The sequence below is a fragment of the Corvus kubaryi genome, unplaced genomic scaffold (assembly GCF_017639235.1).
Source record: "Corvus kubaryi isolate FWS band 111438036 unplaced genomic scaffold, C.kubaryi_AGA036_p1.0 37060, whole genome shotgun sequence".
In the NCBI taxonomy this organism is placed as follows: domain Eukaryota; kingdom Metazoa; phylum Chordata; class Aves; order Passeriformes; family Corvidae; genus Corvus; species Corvus kubaryi.
The window spans coordinates 42,277-60,787 of NW_024581022.1; the positions used below are offsets into that span (position 1 = coordinate 42,277).

General features: G+C 49.2%; 1 protein-coding gene across 3 annotated transcripts in view; it reads left to right on the top strand.

Moving 5' to 3' along the window:
• ARHGAP39 (Rho GTPase activating protein 39) overlaps positions 1-18,511 on the top strand; it is a 117,091-nt gene that overhangs the window by 33,018 nt on the left and 65,562 nt on the right. The window contains exon 1 of one of the 3 annotated variants that reach the window (XM_042020855.1): positions 9,847-10,046. The exons of 1 other annotated variant lie outside the window; for it this stretch is intronic. In XM_042020855.1, coding sequence (XP_041876789.1) covers positions 10,006-10,046 — 41 coding nt within the window. In that variant the 5' untranslated portion in view covers positions 9,847-10,005. Of the gene's footprint in view, positions 1-9,846; positions 10,047-17,928; positions 17,964-18,511 lie in introns of those variants that run through there. One more of the 3 variants, XM_042020856.1, reaches the window with a different exon arrangement.

The following is an 18,511-nucleotide window of genomic DNA, read 5'->3' on the forward strand; positions in this document are numbered from 1 at the left end:
ATTTTCCCTCTAGAGCCACAGCTCTGAAATTTCCAGTGCTTTAGGAATGTCTGGGGTAATTTGAAGTTCACAATAAACTCACATTTGATTATTTGAGTTTTCCTCTTAAATCCCAACCCCATTTCCTGTTCATTCCACGGAGCTCCCTCGCCAGTCACGGCGCCGGGGTAGAGCAGAGGAATAGTTTATGAATTCATAACTTAACAGGGAAATAAACAGCAATTTATCCATCAGAGCCTCACTCCGGAGAATTATGGATATGGATAATAAAGCGTGGGGGGGAAACTTGGGATGGTGATGTGAGGGGCCTAAAGAATAACGGATATGATTTAGAGCCAAATATGTGATTTTTTTGGTGGAATTTCAGGCTTACAAAATACACCTCAAGCAGGATTGGAAGTTTCAAAACCTCAGTGCAGAGCAGGAATCTGAAGGGCTTTTGTATTTTTATCACCTGCCTGATACTGGAGCCTCCTGAAATTATCTCGGAATTTCAATATATCCTTGGTTTTGAAGATAAAATTCTTATTTTAGACCTGAGGGTGCTTCTAAAGCACGTGACGGCGCCTCTGATGAGTTTGTTGATCCAAAAGTTGCGGCGTCGCGGAAGGAAAAGTGTGGAGGATTTTAGGGAATAACAAACCATCAAAGCAGTTGCCACAGGAGGGTGGGATGAATCATTAGGAGTTGGAATTGATTTATGACAGCAGAGAGATCATGTCAAAAATGCCTAAAATTCAGATGGAGATCAGATGGTTTTTGAGAGCCGACCCCGGTGTTTTCGTGTGTCATCAAAAGTGATTTTTTTGGGCTTTTTTTCTGGGAGAAAAGAATCCAAAGTTGTTAGGAAACCGTGGCTGGGGTTGTGTCACATCACCCTTGGAATTAATGTGGAATTGTGGCAATGGTTTGAGTTGGAAGGGACCTTCAAGGTAATCCCATTCCAACCCCCTGCCATGGGCAGGGACACCTTCCACTATCCCAGGTTGCTCCAAGCCCCGTCCAACCTGGCCTTGGACACTTCCAGGGATGGAGCAGCCACAGCTTCTCTGGGAATTCCATTCCAGCCCCTCACCACCCTCCCAGCCAAGAATTCCTTCCCAATATCCCAAACTCCCTCTGGCAGTGCCCTGTCCCTTCATCCCTCATCCCCAGTCCCTCTCCAGCTCTCCTGGAGCCCCTTTAGGCGCTGGAAAAGGCTCTGAGGCCTCCCTGGAGCCTTCCCTTCTCCAGGCTGGACATTCCCAGCTCTTCCAGCCTGGCTCCAGTGAGTGACTCAGCCTTATCTTGTTCAGTATCTTAATTTGAGGTGATTTGCTTCTAAAAGGGCAAAAAAATTATCCCTGAAAAACCCATCTGAGTATTTTTCTGACGCGTGCTCAGCTCCAAGCAGGAATATGACTCTGATGCCGACGATAAAATAATCAGCTCAAAGGCAGGTGATGTTGTGAGTTCCTAATGAAATGCATCCCAGAGCTGCGGGTGGTAAAGCTGGAATATCATTGTCTGCCTCGGGAATTATCCGGATTGTTATTCATAACATTCAAAGAGCTGCAGAGGAAGGAAGTCGGTGTTAACTGGATGCGGAATTCGGGTACGGAGCTCAGCACTCACACCTCAGATGTCGTAGAGGAGTTGGTGGGGATGCTCTGAAGAACATGGAATTTGAATTAAAAGGGTCCGGAAAAGTGGGATAAACTAAATAAAATTATTAATTAGTTGTAGTTATTGTGTTGTGTGGGATTCTTCCCTCTAAATCTACCTGAAGGAAGAAATTATGGGAAGAAGGGATTTGTGTGAGGATCAACGCTGTTCTCCAGAGCCGAAGTTGAGACTCTTGGAGAGATTCCCACGGGTGGTGCAACCAGATGGAGTTACGGGGTGGCTTTTCCTGTTTTGAGAAGCTCTGGAATAGTGTGTAGGACAGCAGGAAAATCACATTTCCTGGGAATGGAGGTCTTTCCCTTTTTAATGGTCAACCTCCAAACCTATGCCAAATCAATGGAGTTAAAGATGCTCACACTCCATCTTCCGGGTTTTCTGTCTCCTCCAGGACTTTCAGCTCCTGCTAATTTCTCCTTCTAGTGGAAGATGTCCCTGCCCATGGATAGGGGTTGGAATGAGATGGTCCTTAAGGCCCCTTCCAACCCAAACCATTCCAGTATTCTAATTCATATTCTTTTAACTGGAAAGGCCTTATCAGTCAGAATTCCATACTAAAGGGCGATGGAAGGCTGGATTCCATGGCTGTACAGGTGTGGAAATGAAAAAACACCTGGAGTTCACCCAAGCTCGTGGTAAAGCCTTGGATGGACGCCCAGGGCGAGACCTGGATTTGGCTGCAAAACTCATCCCATTTCCAAATAATCGGATGTTGGCCTCATCATCACAGTTGTTCCAATACAAAATCCATAACTCCATGATAAAAACATCTCCAGTGAGACAACAGTTTCTAGACAGAGCTCCATGAAGCTGCTGAAACTGCTTTTTCCCAGATCCTCATTTGCTGAAACGAGTGCATTAATGAAGACTTTTTCCCCCGCAGACTTCCCGGTGTCAGTTCTCCTATGGATCCCTGGCAGGGATGTCTTGTATAAATAGACTTTGACTGGTTGTTACTGGAGCTTCCAGTTCCCACGCTGATGCTTATCAAAGCAGATTAGTTCCCAGCCAAAGCCGGGTTTTTCTTTCTTTCGAGGGATTTATCACATCTAAACAAGGCCGCGGCCTAGCGGAAGTGGCCGTGTTTGTGTCCTCAGACCTCCTGAGCCTCCTCAAAACGGGATGGGGCTGTTTTATCCCTCCCTGCCTCTTTGGGAAGCAGGACCTGCATCCTGTCTGGCACACTGAAGCTTATCAAAGCAAATTAGTTCGCAGGCAAAGCTGGGTTTTTCTTTCTTTTGAGGGATTTATCGCATCCAAACAAGGCCACGGCCTAGCGGAAGTGGCTGCGTTTGTGTCCTCGGACCTCCTGAGCTTCCTCAGAATGGGATGGGGCTGTTTTATCCCTCCTTGCCTCTTTGGGAAGCAGGACCTGCATCCTGTCTGGCACACTGATGCTTATCAAAGCAGATTAGTTCCCAGCCAAAGCCGGGTTTTTCTTTCTTTCAAGGGATTTATCACATGCAAACAAGGCCGCGGCCTAGCGGAAGTGGCCGTGTTTGTGTCCCTGGACCTCCTGAGCCTCCTCAAAATGGGATGGGGCTGTTTTATCCCTCCCTGCCTCTTTGGGAAGCTTGAAGCAGGACCTGCATCATGTCTGGCAGCTTTGGATAATCACCGCCTGCCCAGGGGGTGAGGCTTCACCCCAATGCTTCCATTCATTCTCTCGGCCTTTGGATTGCGTTGAGCAGGCGGAGGCTTGATGGCATCAGGTCGTTTATTTTTCCTTGAGTGCTTGGCTCTGTCCCGGCACAATGGGATCCAACCGGCTCCTCCATGGATCGCCTCTTTGAGAGGCACCCGCTGGGCTCTGTGGGAAGCTAAACTCGGAGTCGAGTTCATTTAAGGATTAAATGTTTGCAAAATTCCTGTAATTGCCCAGCCAGACCAAAACTGGGGAATTAAACGAGGATAGCACAGCCCTCCTGTGGATATTTGAAGCCCTGATAGCATCAGGACCCAGGGGATGCCACAACTTGTGGTTGGAAGGGCCATTAAGGAGATTTTCCTGCTTTTCCAGTTGTCAGCCTCTCTCTTTGAAGCCAAGAGCCCCCAGTTTGGCCAAGAAGAGTCCTGTCTTTGGGAAATCTCTTGCTTCCTCATCTGGCCGAGGGTCTGAGTTGCTTCCTGGATTTTTTAATTGGGAGGGGAATTGTCTCAGCTCTAAATTTGATGTTTGTAGTTATTCTATAGGAGATGCTGTTAAATAATACTGGGAAGCAAAACAGTGTGGGAAGTGGGCCAGGAGCGTGGCTGGCACTGTTTTTTCCCTCTTTACATTATCCAAGGAAGCTGGGGCTTCCTTAGGATGTAGAAATCCGGGGGAAAAAAGCCAAGGATGTATCCACAACACTGTGTGGAGAAAGTGCCTGTATATCTAATTATAATTACAGGGAAAGTCACTGATGTCATGGAATGGTTTGGGTTGGAAAGGGACCTTCAAGACCATCTCATCCCACTCCCCTGCCATGGGCAGGGACACCTTCCACTATCCCACATTGCTCCAAGCCTCTGTCCAACCTGGCCTTGGACACTTCCAAGGATGGGGCAGCCACAGCTTCTCTGGATTCCTCTAAAAGCTGATTTCTTCCAACTCTTTATCCTTCTGCTTCTTCCCACTTACCCCTCATTATTGTGCTTAATTCCTGATGCTAAACTGCAAATAAAATTATGGCAACAGATAAACTCTGCCATGAGGAACACAACCCCTGTGGAATCAGGGAATGATGCATTTTTTGCATAATAAAAACTCGAGATCCACTCGCTGACGCTGTTGTGGGTGTTCATAAAAGCTCGCTTTCCTCAGGGGTGATGTCGTCTGCGGATGCAGTTTTCCCCCGGAACTTCTGCAGGGAATGATGCTCTGCAGCCACCAGGGCCTGAAGTACGTCATGGAAATGAATAAAATCCTCTCCCCTTGGGTGGCCAAGCACTTTCTGACCTCTCCCGATTCCAGTTCTGCTCTGTAAATATTATGGAATATTATTTTTTAGTGGTTGAGTTCCAACAGGACATGAACTGGTTCCAGAACAAAATCCCTTTCAGGGGTGTGGATTTAGGCATCCACCACCCTCCCAGGGAAGAATTCCTTCCCAATATCCCACCTATCCCTGTCCTCTTGCAGTAGGAAGCCATTCCCTTTGTCCTACCACTTTTCCAAAGTCGCTCTCCAGCTCTCTTAGATCCCATTTAGTCACCGGAAGGATTTATTGGGAAAACTCACAGGCTCAGTTGCTAGAAAATATTTCCAGGCTTTTGAGGAAAAAACCTCATCTCCAAAAAATACATTGGATCTATGAACAGAATTTTTATTGCCTTCATTAAAAGGATTGCAGAAATGTTTTGGAAGCAATTCTAACCCCTTCCTTGATCCACCAAGTCTCAGTTGGACTGGGAAAACTCGTTCCACCAGTTGAGATTTGCCAATCTCCACGTTCTCTGCCTCTCTCACATCAAAAAATTCATCTGCTTTTTCCTGGTTTTGTTGTTTTTCCTATTAATCCATGGTTTCTGGTGGGCTCCTCTGGGAAGAAACTGCACATTCCTCACTGGGAGTGGCTGTCCCTGCGGAGTTTGGCATCCCTCTGCCCCAAATCCATGCTCGGTGCCTGGGATTTGATACCAGGGCTTGTACAGCAAATTATCTTCCCTGGCAATCAAGTATGAAACGCTCGGAGCGATCTAAATTAATGGATGGGATGGGATGGGATGGGATGAAATTAATGGGATGGGATGGGATGAAGGTCAGGAGGATTCAGGTGCAGACTCAGCTCTTGCTTAACTGTTTTAGGCCACGCTTAAGTGGGTTGACACCGTGACCCTGAACTTTGAGGCATTGGGTGTTGATGGAAATTAAACTCTAGACTTTGATTTGTCGCCGTTCCTGGTCTCGCATTGCTTCTGCAATCCCAAGCTTTGAGATTCCCAGAGTTTGATCCAGTCCTGGGTAGGTGAAGGTCCAGCTGGTCTCTGCTGTCCTCCAGTAAAATGTTTGGATCCCACACCGTGAGCAGGAGAGGGGAAATTTCTGCCCCGTCTGTCCCGCTCAGGTGAGGCTCCACCTGGAATTCTGCATCCAGCTCTGGAGTCCAACAGCAGAAGGACGTGGAGCTGCTGGAGCAGATCTAGAGGAAGCCATGGAGCTGCTCCAAGGGCTGGAGCCCCTCTGCTCTGGAGCCAGGCTGGGAGAGCTGGGAATGTCCAGCCTGGAGAAGGGAAGGCTCCAGGGAGAGCTCAGAGCCCCTTCCAGGGCCTAAAGGGGCTCCAGGAGAGCTGGAGAGGGACTTGGGACAAGGGATGGAGGGACAGGACCCAGGGAATGGCTTCCCACTGCCAGAGGGCAGGGATGGATGGGATATTGGGAAGGAATTCTTCCCTGTGAGAGTGGGAATTCCACTAGAATGGAATTCCCAGAGCAGCTTTGGCTCCCCCATCCCTGGAAGTGTCCAAGGCCGCAACAAAAACCCTGAGCCAGAACCCCCAAAACCCCACAAAGATCCTGTTCTTTTTGTGGGATTTTTGCAGGATTTTTGTGCAGTTTAATCGAGACATTTTCCAAGCAACTTTCTCCCATCTTCAATCCAGCTGACAAATCCCAAATTCCCTGACATCCCTGTAATTAGCTGCAGACAGCTGACTTGGAGTCTGACAAAAACCTGCTAAATTTGCTGCGTTCTGTGCCGTTATTTCAAGTTATTCATCTTGAAGGACCGTCCTTCACCCCGGAAGCTCAAGACACCAAAAAGATTCCACACTCTGGGAAAAGCAGGATCAGCACTTGGCAATTTCCTGGCTCTTTTATTCCGGCTCTCCATCCACAGGATCCAAATCTCTCCCCGTTTGTTGCTCTCGAGCACTGCAGGATGAGTTTCCTGGAGGAATTTGGCTTCTCAGGAGGGATTTGAGTGCAAGAAGCCAAGTTCTCCCAGGAAAAGAGCAGATTCCTGTTTATCCCAGTGCTGCCCTGGCCACCCCCTCCCTTCCCACTGGGAATTACGAGGTGCTGCATCATTTTCATGACCTATATGCAAGCTGTGGCTCAGCGTTAGAGTTTTATGGGATTAATGACTGTCCCTCATCTCATTTTTATGGATAACTGGGATGAGGTGATTTCGTTACCTCCTCCACTTCCATTTGGATGAAGAGAGGGACGTGGTAGGATCGTGGAATCATGGAATGATTTGGGTTGGAAGAGACCTTCAAGATCATGGAATTCCAACGCCCTGCCATGGGAAGGGACACCTTCCACTATCCCAAGGTGCTCCAAACTGGACTTGGACACTTCCAGGGATGGGGCAGCCACAGCTTCTCTGGGAATTCCATTCCAGCCCCTCACCACCCTCACAGCCAAGAATTCCTTCCCAATATCCCACCTAACCCTTTCCTCTGGCAGTGGGAAGCCATTCCCTGTGTCCTGTCCCTCCATCCCTTGTCCCAAGTCCCTCTCCAGCTCTCTTGGATCCCCTTTAGGCCCTGGAAAGAGCTCTGAGGCTTCCCTGGACCTTTCCCTTCTCCAGGATGAGAAGGAATCCCATTCCATTCCACCTTATCCTATCCTAGTCTTTTTCCTCCTGCTTATTCTCAGTGTTACAGGAAGGACCAAAAAGGAACAGATTCCAGGTATTTTCCTTCCCCTTTCCTTTTAGACCTCTCCTTTTTTTTTGTTGTTTCCCATCTGGTTTTTTATGTTTCCTGATAAATATCCATCCTGATTTTCCTGCTGCTCGCCCTTTCCTCAGGATTCCTCTCCTCATCCCCAAACCTCAGTTTGGGAACTGTCAAAACCCAGAGTAAAGTTCCTGGTTTTGGCAAATTGATGGAGGGAATTTGAATTACAGGGAAAAATGCGGATAAGTGACTTCCAAACCCTCTGGTGGTCTCTTAATGACTTTGTGGAATTCCCGCCTCTCCAGTGCTTCCCGTTTGGATTCTCTTAAATCATTAAAAAGAAATAAAAAGTAAAAAAAAAATAAAGATAAGAGTGCAGGCTCTCCACGCTCCTGCCAAGTAGGTCAGGCTTTTCCCAGTTGGATGGTTTGGGAAGCGGAGACATTATTCGGAGTGACTTCTTCCAAGCTTTTTTTGATGAGTTGAAGGCAACTGGAAGCACAAAAGTGGTTGCAAGTGTTGCTCCAAGACTGGAATTTGAGGGATAATTAAAATCATTTGGCTTAATCAGGGCCGGATTAAAATAAATATTGGTGAAATCTGGGAAAATAGGTGACACATTCCTGGGTTTTCCATGGGGGGAAGGCTGTAGGATCAGGGACATGGCCAGAAAGAAGGAAAGAGTGGGGAACTGGGGCAGCAAAAAATGGGATAAAGATTCCTCTGGTCATTTTAAGCGGTGGAAAATGCCACCGGAAGCTTTTCCTGGAGGGAAAGCTGGAATGTTTGAGCTGCCACTGTTGGATTGGGTTGGGGTTTTTTTGACGGATCCCAGTGGGAAATACAGCAAGGAAGGAATGTCTGGACATGGGATCAACAGGATATGGATTATCAGTGTGGTGTCACCACCTCTGTCAAAAGAGGTTGGGAATGTCCAGCCTGGAGAAAGGAAGGATCCAGGGAGGCCTCAGAGCCCCTTCCAGGGCCTAAAGGGGCTCCAGGAGAGCTGGAGAGGGACTTGGGACAAGGGATGGAGGGACAGGACCCAGGGAATGGCTTCCCACTGGGAAAGAGGAGATTTGGGTGGGATACTGGGAAGGAATTCTTGGCTGTGAGGGTGGTGAGGGGCTGGACTGGAATTCCCAGAGAAGCTGTGGCTGCTCCATCCCTGGAAGTGTCGGGGCTTGGAGCAACGTGAGATAGGAGAAGATGTCCCTGCCCTTGGGAACAAGAGGATCTTGAACTGGATGGGCTTTAAGGTCCCTTCCCACGCAAACCATTCCATGGTTCTATGACCAAACTTTAGGCTCAGGAGACCCGATTAATAAACTGCTCTTTCCAGAAGTACCTTCTGGAATTGTGCATGGATAAATCATGGAATGGTTTGGGTGGGAAGGGACCTTAAAGCCCATCCATTTCCACCCCTGCCATGGGCAGGGACACCTTCCACTATCCCAGGTTGCTCCAAGCCCCGTCCAACCTGGCCTTGGACACTTCCAAGGATGGGGCAGCCACAGCTTCTCCGGGAATTCCATTCCAGCCTCTCACCACCCTCATCGTAAACCACCTTTTCCTTCTATCTCCTCAGAATCTTCCCTTTTTTTAGTCTAAATCCATAAATCTTGTGCCGGTATCGACTCCCTGGAATTTCTCTGCCTTGAAGGAATAAAAGAGCCTCTTTCAGGAAATAATTCATTTATGCCACGGCTCCTTCCAGCTGAGAGAATCCTTAAACTCCCAATCCCTCCCCTGCCGTAATTTTATTTTCACATTCAACCACTCCGGATAAATCGTCACTCCGAAAATTTTTTAGGTGGAAAGAGACATCGGAAAGAAGAATATGGAGCATTAAAAATGGATTACATGGTGTCACTTCTGGATTCCTTGCCTGAGCTATTAAATATGTAGGATCCAAATCCCAGATCTGATCTTGATTTCTCCGCAGCTCCGTGGCTTTCCAGGTCTTCTCCAAACTGCTTTTTCCTGGGAAAAATGGGATTTTACCTTGTGTGGAGTTCACCTTGTGGCTTGACAGGGGAACCTCTGCTCGTGTCAGGTCTTTTTTTCCCAACTTTTGTCCTTTTTGGAGCTTTTTCTCCACCACCTTCCCGAGCCATCTGCTGCAGCTGCGAGTTCAGAACTAAAGCTCAGCGAGGTCAGACTTCCCTTTTTTTTCCCTTTTTGTTTTTTCCCTGAAAAAAAGGCGAATCTGAGGCCAGTCTTGTCTTAAACATCGGGATTGGGACTCTGTGTATGGGAATTACTCATGGGGTCCCCTCCTGGTTATAATGACCCCGTTCAGGTTCTCGGAGCAGCCTTGAAGTGGGAAGATCGGAAACTTTCCGGGGAGGAAAAAAAGGAATAAAAAGAGAAAACCCCAAGTAACACCACCACCAAAAAAGCAACCCCTTGTTTCCCATCTCCCAACTAATTAAGCTCTTCGGAAAGAGCCGGCTGGCTCCAGCAAAAAACTCCTCTGTGGTTCCTTTCTGTTGCAAAATCCCGGGGGAGGCTGGATCGGGGAGGGCAGCGCCATCACCCACACGGCTCCGGAGGGGAGGGCTCTCTGCCAGGCCCTCTGGAGACTCCCTCTCCTCGGGAAAGGCGTGCAGAGGCTCGCTCTCGGATTCGGGAATCACCCCCAAATTAGACCCTTTGGGTGGATGCAACATCAACAGAGAGGAAGGAGAAGGTGGCCCTGGAGTGTCCCGAGGAGCCCCGCAGGGATGGTGTGAGATGGCAGATGAAGGAATGATGGGATCTCTCCGTGGAAGGAGGTGGGCGTCGGGCTCGGCGGCACCGGGAAGGGGTTTGGAGTGGTTGTGTTTGGTGGATGGGGTTTTCTCCCTCTTCCCTGGGCTCGGTGACGCTTCGGGAGGAGAAGACTTGGATGATAAAAGGTGGAATCGTGGAACTGTTGAGTGGTTTGGGCTGGAAGGGGGTTTAAAGCTCATGAAATTCTACCCCCCTGCCACTTCCAATCTTCCACAATCCCAGGTTGCTCCAAACCCTGTCCAACCCGGCCTTGGACGCTTCCAGGGATGGGGCAGCCACAGCTTTTCTGGGAATTCCATTCCAGGGCCTCCCCACTCTCCCAGGGAAGAATTTCCTCTCTAATATCCCACTCCAACCTGTCTTCCCTGGCTTCATGCTGCCCCACAAGCTCCTCGGTGCCACCCTGCAGGTGTGTGAGGCTGTAATTCCCAGGCTTCCCTCTTTGAAGCTGGAAACAGCCTCGGGGAGAGCGGGAATGTCGGAAGGAGGGGACATCCAGAGTCCCTTTTCCTGGGCAGATGCAACCCTGTCAACAGTTTTGACAGCGGGGGCTGGCGGGCTCCCGGATGGAGCTTCGCTGCCATCCTGAAATTCCTGCAGAGCACAGTTTTCCTGCTGGTTTTGGTGTTGATTATCCATTTTCCATGGGTTTTTTTCCTGGTGTTTTGATTAGGATCACGGTTCGGGGGAATTCGTGCTTAAAGTGAGGCGGAAGAATGTCAAATATTCCTTTATGTTTAATGCTTCCCGTTAAACGCTCGCGCCCGTGTGGTCAACTCCCAAATACACCCGGGATTGACGGCACGGGCAGATTTCGGGAATGGTTAAGGATTAGTGGGAACAAGCACTCCCTGGAAGGGGGACAGCCTTGCCCTTTATCCAAGCCCTTTTCCATGCAATCGCAGCGAATGAGGATGGAAAAGGGCTCGGAGAAACATTGAAGGCTCTGTTCCCATCCCGGCGGATGCGGTCAAGGGCCACAGTCTGTATGGAATTATCCCAGAGGCGATGGGATCCTCTGGAAAAGGCTACAAAACTCCAGCACCCAGGGCTGCCCCAGGTCCTTTTATTGCTAAATCTGCTCTATCCTAATTTATTCTAATGAGGGGAGCTCTCATCCTGTCCCTGAGCTCTTCCATGGGGGGCCAAGCATGTGTCACCGTCTGGAATCTTTTTCTTGGGATAGGGAATGTTTTCCTGGTGAGCTGGGACCAGGGGAAGGAGCTGGAGGGGTTTTTTTGTGCTCTTAATTTGAGAGTCGACGGCTTTTTTGTGCTCTAATCAAGAGGGTTTTGATGCCGTAATTAAAAACATGGAGTTGATGGGTGTTCTGCGGGATGTAAATTCGCCGGGAAAATCCGGAGTCGAGAACTTCGGAGACCAAAGCACTTTTTGTCTATTGTAATTAGGGGTGTGGTGCTTCAGGAATATTAATTAGCCCCACGGGGGAGGTTGAGGAGCCAGAAAAATGCTGCCTCCGCCCCTAATTCCCGGTGGGACTTCAGGAGCTGCCGGATGAGCCAAGCCTGGGAGACAGCGAGGAGCAGGGAGAGTTGGGAAGGGAAGGGTATCCCCCATCCTCCTCCTTTAAAAACAAATAAACAAAGGGAAAAAACCAAACAAATCCAATTTCAGGAGCTGGGTCCGACTTTCTGTGGGAGCTGGGTTTGCCAAATGAATTTAAATCCATGGGTCCCCCAGGAATTGTGGTTATTGCTTTCACTGGAATGGCAAATTTGGGATGATTCATAGCAGGGAGAGCTGGAGAGGGACTTTGGACAATGGATGGAGGGACAGGACCCAGGGAATGGCTTCCCACTGGGAAAGAGGAGATTTGGGTGGGATAACTGGGAAGGAATTCTTGGCTGGGGAGGGTGGTGAGGGGCTGGAATGGAATTCCCAGGGAAGCTGTGGCTGCCCTGGAAATGTCCAAGTCCAGGTTGGACAGGGCTGGGAGTGACCTGGGATAGTGGGAGGTGTCCCTGCCCATGGCAGGGAGTGGGAATGGGATGATCTTGGAGATCCCTTCCCACCCAAACCATTCCATGATTTTGTGAAATGCCGAAACGAGGGCGGCTCCATCCGTCTGCGGCAGGTGGGCAAATTGGGAATCACTGGGGTGGGAACAGATCTTTGGGATCATCGGGAAAAGATCTTTAAGATCATCAAGTCCAACCCTAAAATCCTTTTATCTTCTTGACCGTGGCCTTACATGGGATTGGAAGACTCCAGCTCTATCCATGGCACGTCTCCAAGGCACCTCATTATCCTTGGGATATCTAAATGACAATCCCGGGGAATCCTGCAAGGGTTTTATTGGGTGCGGGGGATGGATTTGTGGGAATGCAGAAAATGCCGGAGAGCTCGGCCTCCTTCTGATGGAATTTCACCTGGTGTCCCTTGGAAAATGGGGGCAGAGGGTCAAGTTTCGGTGAATTTTTTTTTAAAAATCGGATAATTTACAGCAAATAAATCAAAGATTGGGCTGGGTTGGGACCTCAAGAGATCCAAGGTTTTATGGGAATGCGGTAATTGTGGGAAAAGCCCTTCAGACCATCATTTTTTTGGCGAGCCTTGGAAATTAAAGAAACCGGAAAATCTGAATAAAAGCTGATTTTTAGGCCAATAAAAGGGCAAACGGAAAGATCCAGGTGATTGTCCCAGCAGCCTGGGGTTTTTTGGGAAAAAAAAAGTGTTGGATGATAGGAAAATATTAATAAATGAGAGGAAAACAGGGTGGGAGAGGTGAGAATGTCCAGCCTGGCGAAGAGAAGGTTCCAGAGAGAGTTCAGAGCCCCTTCCAGGGCCTAAAGGGGCTCCAGGAGAGCTGGAGAGGGACTGGGAACAAGGGATGGAGGGACAGGACCCAGGGAATGGCTTCCCACTGCCGGAGGGCAGGGATGGATGGGATATTGGGAAGGAATTCTTGGCTGTGAGGGACTGGGAATAGAATTCCCATCTTTTCCCGAGTTTTCCATTAGCAGCTTCTAAAAGGGAAGAAATCCTTTCCTAAGAAAAGCGGCGGATATTTCTCTTTTTGCCTTAGAGCCAATCCAGGGAATTCCCAAATGCTACACTCTCCAAAAGGTCGGAATAAGAGATGAGTTTGTCACTCGTGGCACCTGCGATCCCCTTTTTGGGATTTTTTTCCTAGGAAATATTCCTTTCCCTGGCAGCTGCTCCCTGTTTTCCTCAGGGATCGGGTTATCCCAGTTTTTCCTCCTGTACCATCTACGGGGCCAGTGGGGAGCCAAGGGAGGGGACCAGGGGACAGGAGATGTCCCTGGAGTCACCACCATGTCCTCCCTCTGCTTCCTGCTTCCCGTCCTAGATCCAAATTTTGCTCCGACATCTCCCTGATGGCAGTCGGAGCCTCAGCTCCTCTTGGAATGAGTTTATTTATGGAATTGCAGAGGTTGGAAAAGACCTCCAGGGTCATCGAGTCCAACCTGTGACCCAACCCCACCATGGCACCAATTTCCACCTCCAGTCTTTCTGTAAACACCTCCAGGGACGGTGATTCCCATTCCAAGGTCTAATCCAGCTTTCTGTGAGGAAATTGCAGCTAATCTCCAACCTAATCCAGGTTTAGGCCGGGCAGAGGAGGTTGGATGCATCCCAAGGGATGTGGCAAAGCCGGGGGATTATTGGAGGTGTTTGGGAATGGCTTGGCTTTGCATTCCAACGGGAAAAGTGCCCTGGGAACCTCCAGGGCTGTGGGTGGAAAACATGGAATCCCATGGAATCAAGAGTTGGTGAGGTTGGAAGGGACCACTGGAGGTCGTCTCGTCCACCCCTCAGGGTCCTCTGGAGCAGGGCTGTGTCCAGACACAATTAAATTTTCCAGGAATACATGGGAATGGGAAGAGCTGTTGGACAGCCTCAAGACACGTTGGGATCCCTTAATAGCTCTATTCTGAGGTCATTAGTGTGGCACTAACGAACAAAATCCCATTAATGAGGAGGAAAAAGAGCCAGGAGTTGGTTCCTGGAAGTTGCACCGAGGATTCCGTGTGTTCTCCCTGTAGCTGCTTCCTCCCCACCTCTGGTTCCAGCTTTGGGATCACGGGAATAAATGATCCCGTTGACCCAACCTTCCTTTACATCTGGGCTCCAAGTCCTGCTCAGCCTGGCCTTGGACACTTCCAGGGATCCAGGGGCAGCCACGGATCCTCTGGGAATTCCATCCCAGCCCCTCATCACCCTCACAGCCAAGAATTCCTTCCCAATATCCCACCTAAATTTCCACTTTTCCACTACAAGGCCATTCCCTGTGTCCTGTCCCTCCATCCGTCTTCCCCAGTCCCTCTCCAGCTCTCCTGGAGGCCCTTTAGGCACTGGAAGAGGTTCTGAGGTCTCCATGGATCCTTCCCATCTCCAGGCTGAACATTCCCAGCTCTCCCAGCTTGGCAGCTCCAGCCCTTGGAGCATCTCCGTGGTCTCCTCTGGATCTGCTCCAGCAGCTCCACGTCCTTCTGCTGTCAGCCCCCAGAGCTGGATGTGGAATTCCAGGTGGGAATGAGCATGGCAGAGGGGCAGAATTCCCCCCTTTCCTGCTGGAAAACATTTTCCATCCCCGTTGCTGGCACAGGAGAAACGGGATTGGATAAAATGGAATCCAGAGCACCCCCCCCCCTCCCCTTTCCTGTGCTTTCCAAGTATTTGCCTGCCTGACTCAACAAATAAATATCCAGGATTTATGATAATTAATTCCGAACACGCCCTGGAATTGCACAGGTGCCTGGAGTGTCTCTCCCTGGGCACTTGGGATTAATTTGGGAAGATTTATTCCGTGCCTGGGCTTGACGTGGAAGCGTTGGGCTTTCCACGCTCAGGTCTTCGGCACATTCCCAGTTTTTTCCTGGAATGCTGAACCGCAGAAAGCAGAGGGAACGAGAGGAAAAAGGGAAGGGATTTGCATGTGGTTGCCTAATGAAGCTGTAGAAAATTAGGGATTAAACAGCACTGGGAGAGCTGGAAGTTTACCAGGGATGAGAGTTCCCATGATCCAAGGGATTCGGAAATTGTTCCCTGGGAGGTTCCCCCTCGAGTGCCTCAAGGGCCTCCAGGAGAGCTGGAGAGGGACTTGGGATAAGGGATGGAGGGACAGGACCCAGGGAATGGCTTCCCACTGGGAAAGGGGAGATTTGGGTGGGATATTGGGAAGGAATTCTTCCCTGTGAGGGTGGTGAGGGTCTGGAATGGAATTCCCAGAGAAGCTGTGGCTGCTCCATCCCTGAGGTGTCCAAGTCCAGTTTGGACGGGGCTTGGAGCACCCTGGGATAGTGGAAGGTGTCCCTGCCCATGGAAAAGGGTGTTGTTGGATCATCTTCCAAGGTCTCTCCCAACCCAAACCATTCCATGACTCCATGAACTTCACCTCCTGGCTGCAGATTTGGGGTTTCAGACTGGAACAAATAGTCCAAAGAAATGACGGTTCTGGCTGAAAAAATTCAGGAAAGCATCCATAGAATGTGGGGAAAGCAGGGAAGGGATGTGCACTTCCTAGGAATCCTTTGCCATAGCCTGGAAAAATCCTGCAGGGAAAGGTGCCACAGGGATATAGGGAATTGTTTTCAGCTGAGGGGGAAATCTGGGACTCAGAATGTTAAAGTTTAGGATTTTTGCTGGAAAGATCCTTAGGAAATGAAGATTCCAGCCCCGTTCCCTTCTCCACCGTGTGATTCCTCATGTCTTCATTTCACATTCCTTCTTTTTTCCTATTTCCTTACTTCTCCAGGGTTTTTTCCTTGCTTACCGTCCTTAATTCCATGTCTTGTAGCCAAAAACATCGCCTCGGGATGATGTAGGATCCATTTAGGAACTTTGAAAGTCCTTTTTGGTCCAGCTTCCAGGTGGGAATTCCAGGCTCGCCGGCATGGCACAGCCCTTGCTGTTAGGATTTGGGATTATCCCAATAAAATACGGGAATTTAATGAAGCTGCAAAGATTTCAGCTTAATTTTCCGGCTTGTTTTCCTGTCATTCCCCACCTGACCAACAGCAAAGGAAAGGTGGATTGATGATTTTTACCTCGGATGGGCACCACTTGGGATGCAACCTGAGGAAAACCGGGAAGGGGGGTGTGGAGAAGCTTGGGAATGACTCGGGAAAAGCCAGAATGGATGCTCTGGCAGCTGCCCAAGCCGTCTGTCGGGTGGAGGGAGGGGGAGCTGGCCGACCTCCCCTCCGTGTGCTCCAAGATCCAGATAAAAACCCAGCACCGGAGCGTTTTCCAGACGGATCTGTTCCCGCTGGAAACAGAGCACAGCCGCTCCGTCTGTCCCTGTGCTGGATAAACGAAAAAAGCGGGAATTCATCCGCAGCTTGTTCAGCTCCTTATCCCAAGCAAAAAAAATCTTCGGGCTCGCTCCTCCCGTTTTGTCTCCAGGGAATGTTGGGAAGAGTTTCCGGGAGACTGGAGGAGTGCCTCGCATTCCTGCACATTCCCACCCCGGGAAGCTGTGGGATGCCCAGAGAATGGGTGAAATCCCAGGAATCCGAGCGGAGTTGGCGCAATCGGAGCCGTCCATCTGGCTGGTTTTAGGAAAATGAGTTACTAAGTGGATTTAGGTAATTAAAAGTTGTTATCAATTAAGAGCTGAAGTGATAACGAGTCCTGCCACGGGGCCCTTCTTATCAGGGGCCTCCCAGGAATAGATCCAGGCCCACCAAGGACGGTGACGACATCGGTTTGGGGCCTTTTTAGTGGATCAAAGCTCAGGTTTTAGGATCAAAACCTCAGGTTTGGGATCAAAACCTCAACTTTGGGATCAAAACCTCAAATTTCAGGAGCAAAACCTCAGGTTTTAGGATCCAAACCTCAGGTTTTAGGATCAAAACATCAGGTTTGGGATCAAAACCTCAGGATTAGGATCCAAACTGCAGGTTTAGGATCCAAAACCTCAGGTTTTAGGATCAAAACCTCAAGTTTGGGATCAAAACCTGAAATTTCAGGAGCAAAACCTCAGGTTTTAGGATCCAAACCTCAGGTTTGGGATCCAAACCTCAGATGTGGGATCAAAACCTCAGGATTAGGATCCAAACTACAGGTTTAGGATCCAAAACCTCAGGTGTTAGGATCAAAACCTCAGGTTTTTGGGTTGAAACCTCAGGTTTAGGATCAAAACCTCAGATTTAGGATCAAAACCTCAGGTTTAGGATCAAAAAGTCAGGTTTAGGATCCAAACCTCAGGATTAGGATCCAAACCTCAGATTTGGGATCAAAACCTCAGGATTAGGATCCAAACCTCAAGCTTGGGATCAAAACCTCAGGTTTAGGATCCAAACCTGAAATTTCAGGAGCAAAACCTCAGGTTTAGGATGAAAACCTCAGATTTTGGATCAAAACCTCAGATTTAGGATCAAAACCTCAGTTTTAGGATCCAAACCTCAGGATTAGGATTCAAACCTCAGGTTTAGGATCAAAACCTCAGGTTTAGGATCCAAACCTCAGGATTAGGATTCAAACCTCAAGTTTGGGATCAAAACCTCAGGTTTAAGGATCCAAACCACAGGCTGAGGATCCGAACCCCGATTTTTATATTCCAGAAGCATTTTCCTTCCACCTATAACACGGAATCGAGACTTGAGCACGCTTTGGGATTTTTTTCCAGTCATTGCCAATGCAATTCCCCACGAGCTGCCGATCCCCTCATGGGAAAAAAACATGGATATTCCAAAAAAAAAAAAAACACCAAAGGCTTTTCTTGTGCTCCCAGCAGGAGCAAGGAATTACCCCAGGAGCTGCCACAGGGAAGGAGGAGCCACTGCCACTCCAGACCCGGAGCAGCCGCTGCGTTAATTTTTGGGGCGGCGCCGACGGAACCATCGGCTTTTGCTCCGGGAATGCTTTTCTCCAAGGGTGCCCAGCAGCACGCAGAGCCTGGAATAGCTCGGGATGAATGGAAAATCCAAGAGGTTGGAGGCCTCCGTGATTTTTTTTCCCCCCTCTTTTGTGTTTAATCCCGAATTAACGAACGTCGCTCTTTTATTGCCGGAATTTGGGGGAAGAGGAGGAGGAGGAACAAAAGCCCTGAGCCATGGATATCATTTTGGAATCAGCACGGAGCTTTTAACAAACCTGGTTGTGCCCAGCCCACTTCCAAACCCTGGAAAAAATGGGATTTAATGGCAGGTTTCCACGCTTTTTCCTGATCGGAATCCTCCGAAGGATTCGGATCCTTAGAGCATTCAATGTTTTATGGGCCCCGTCGATTCCAGCGGCACTTTGGAATGGGATGGACACAAAATCTCCAGAAATGGGATCAACAGCTGGGATTGAGGGAGTGGCTCCTAGGAAAGCCCGAGGTTTCCTTGGGTTTTGGGGTGTGATGGATGCAGGAGGTTTAAGGGAAGTGGAACACCTGAGCCTCTCCTCTTGCTGCTCTCCAGAGGATCCCTTTGACTCTGGAATGTTTTGGTGTTCCCGCCGCACGGCTGGAGAATTCCTCCTTGACAAAAACAAG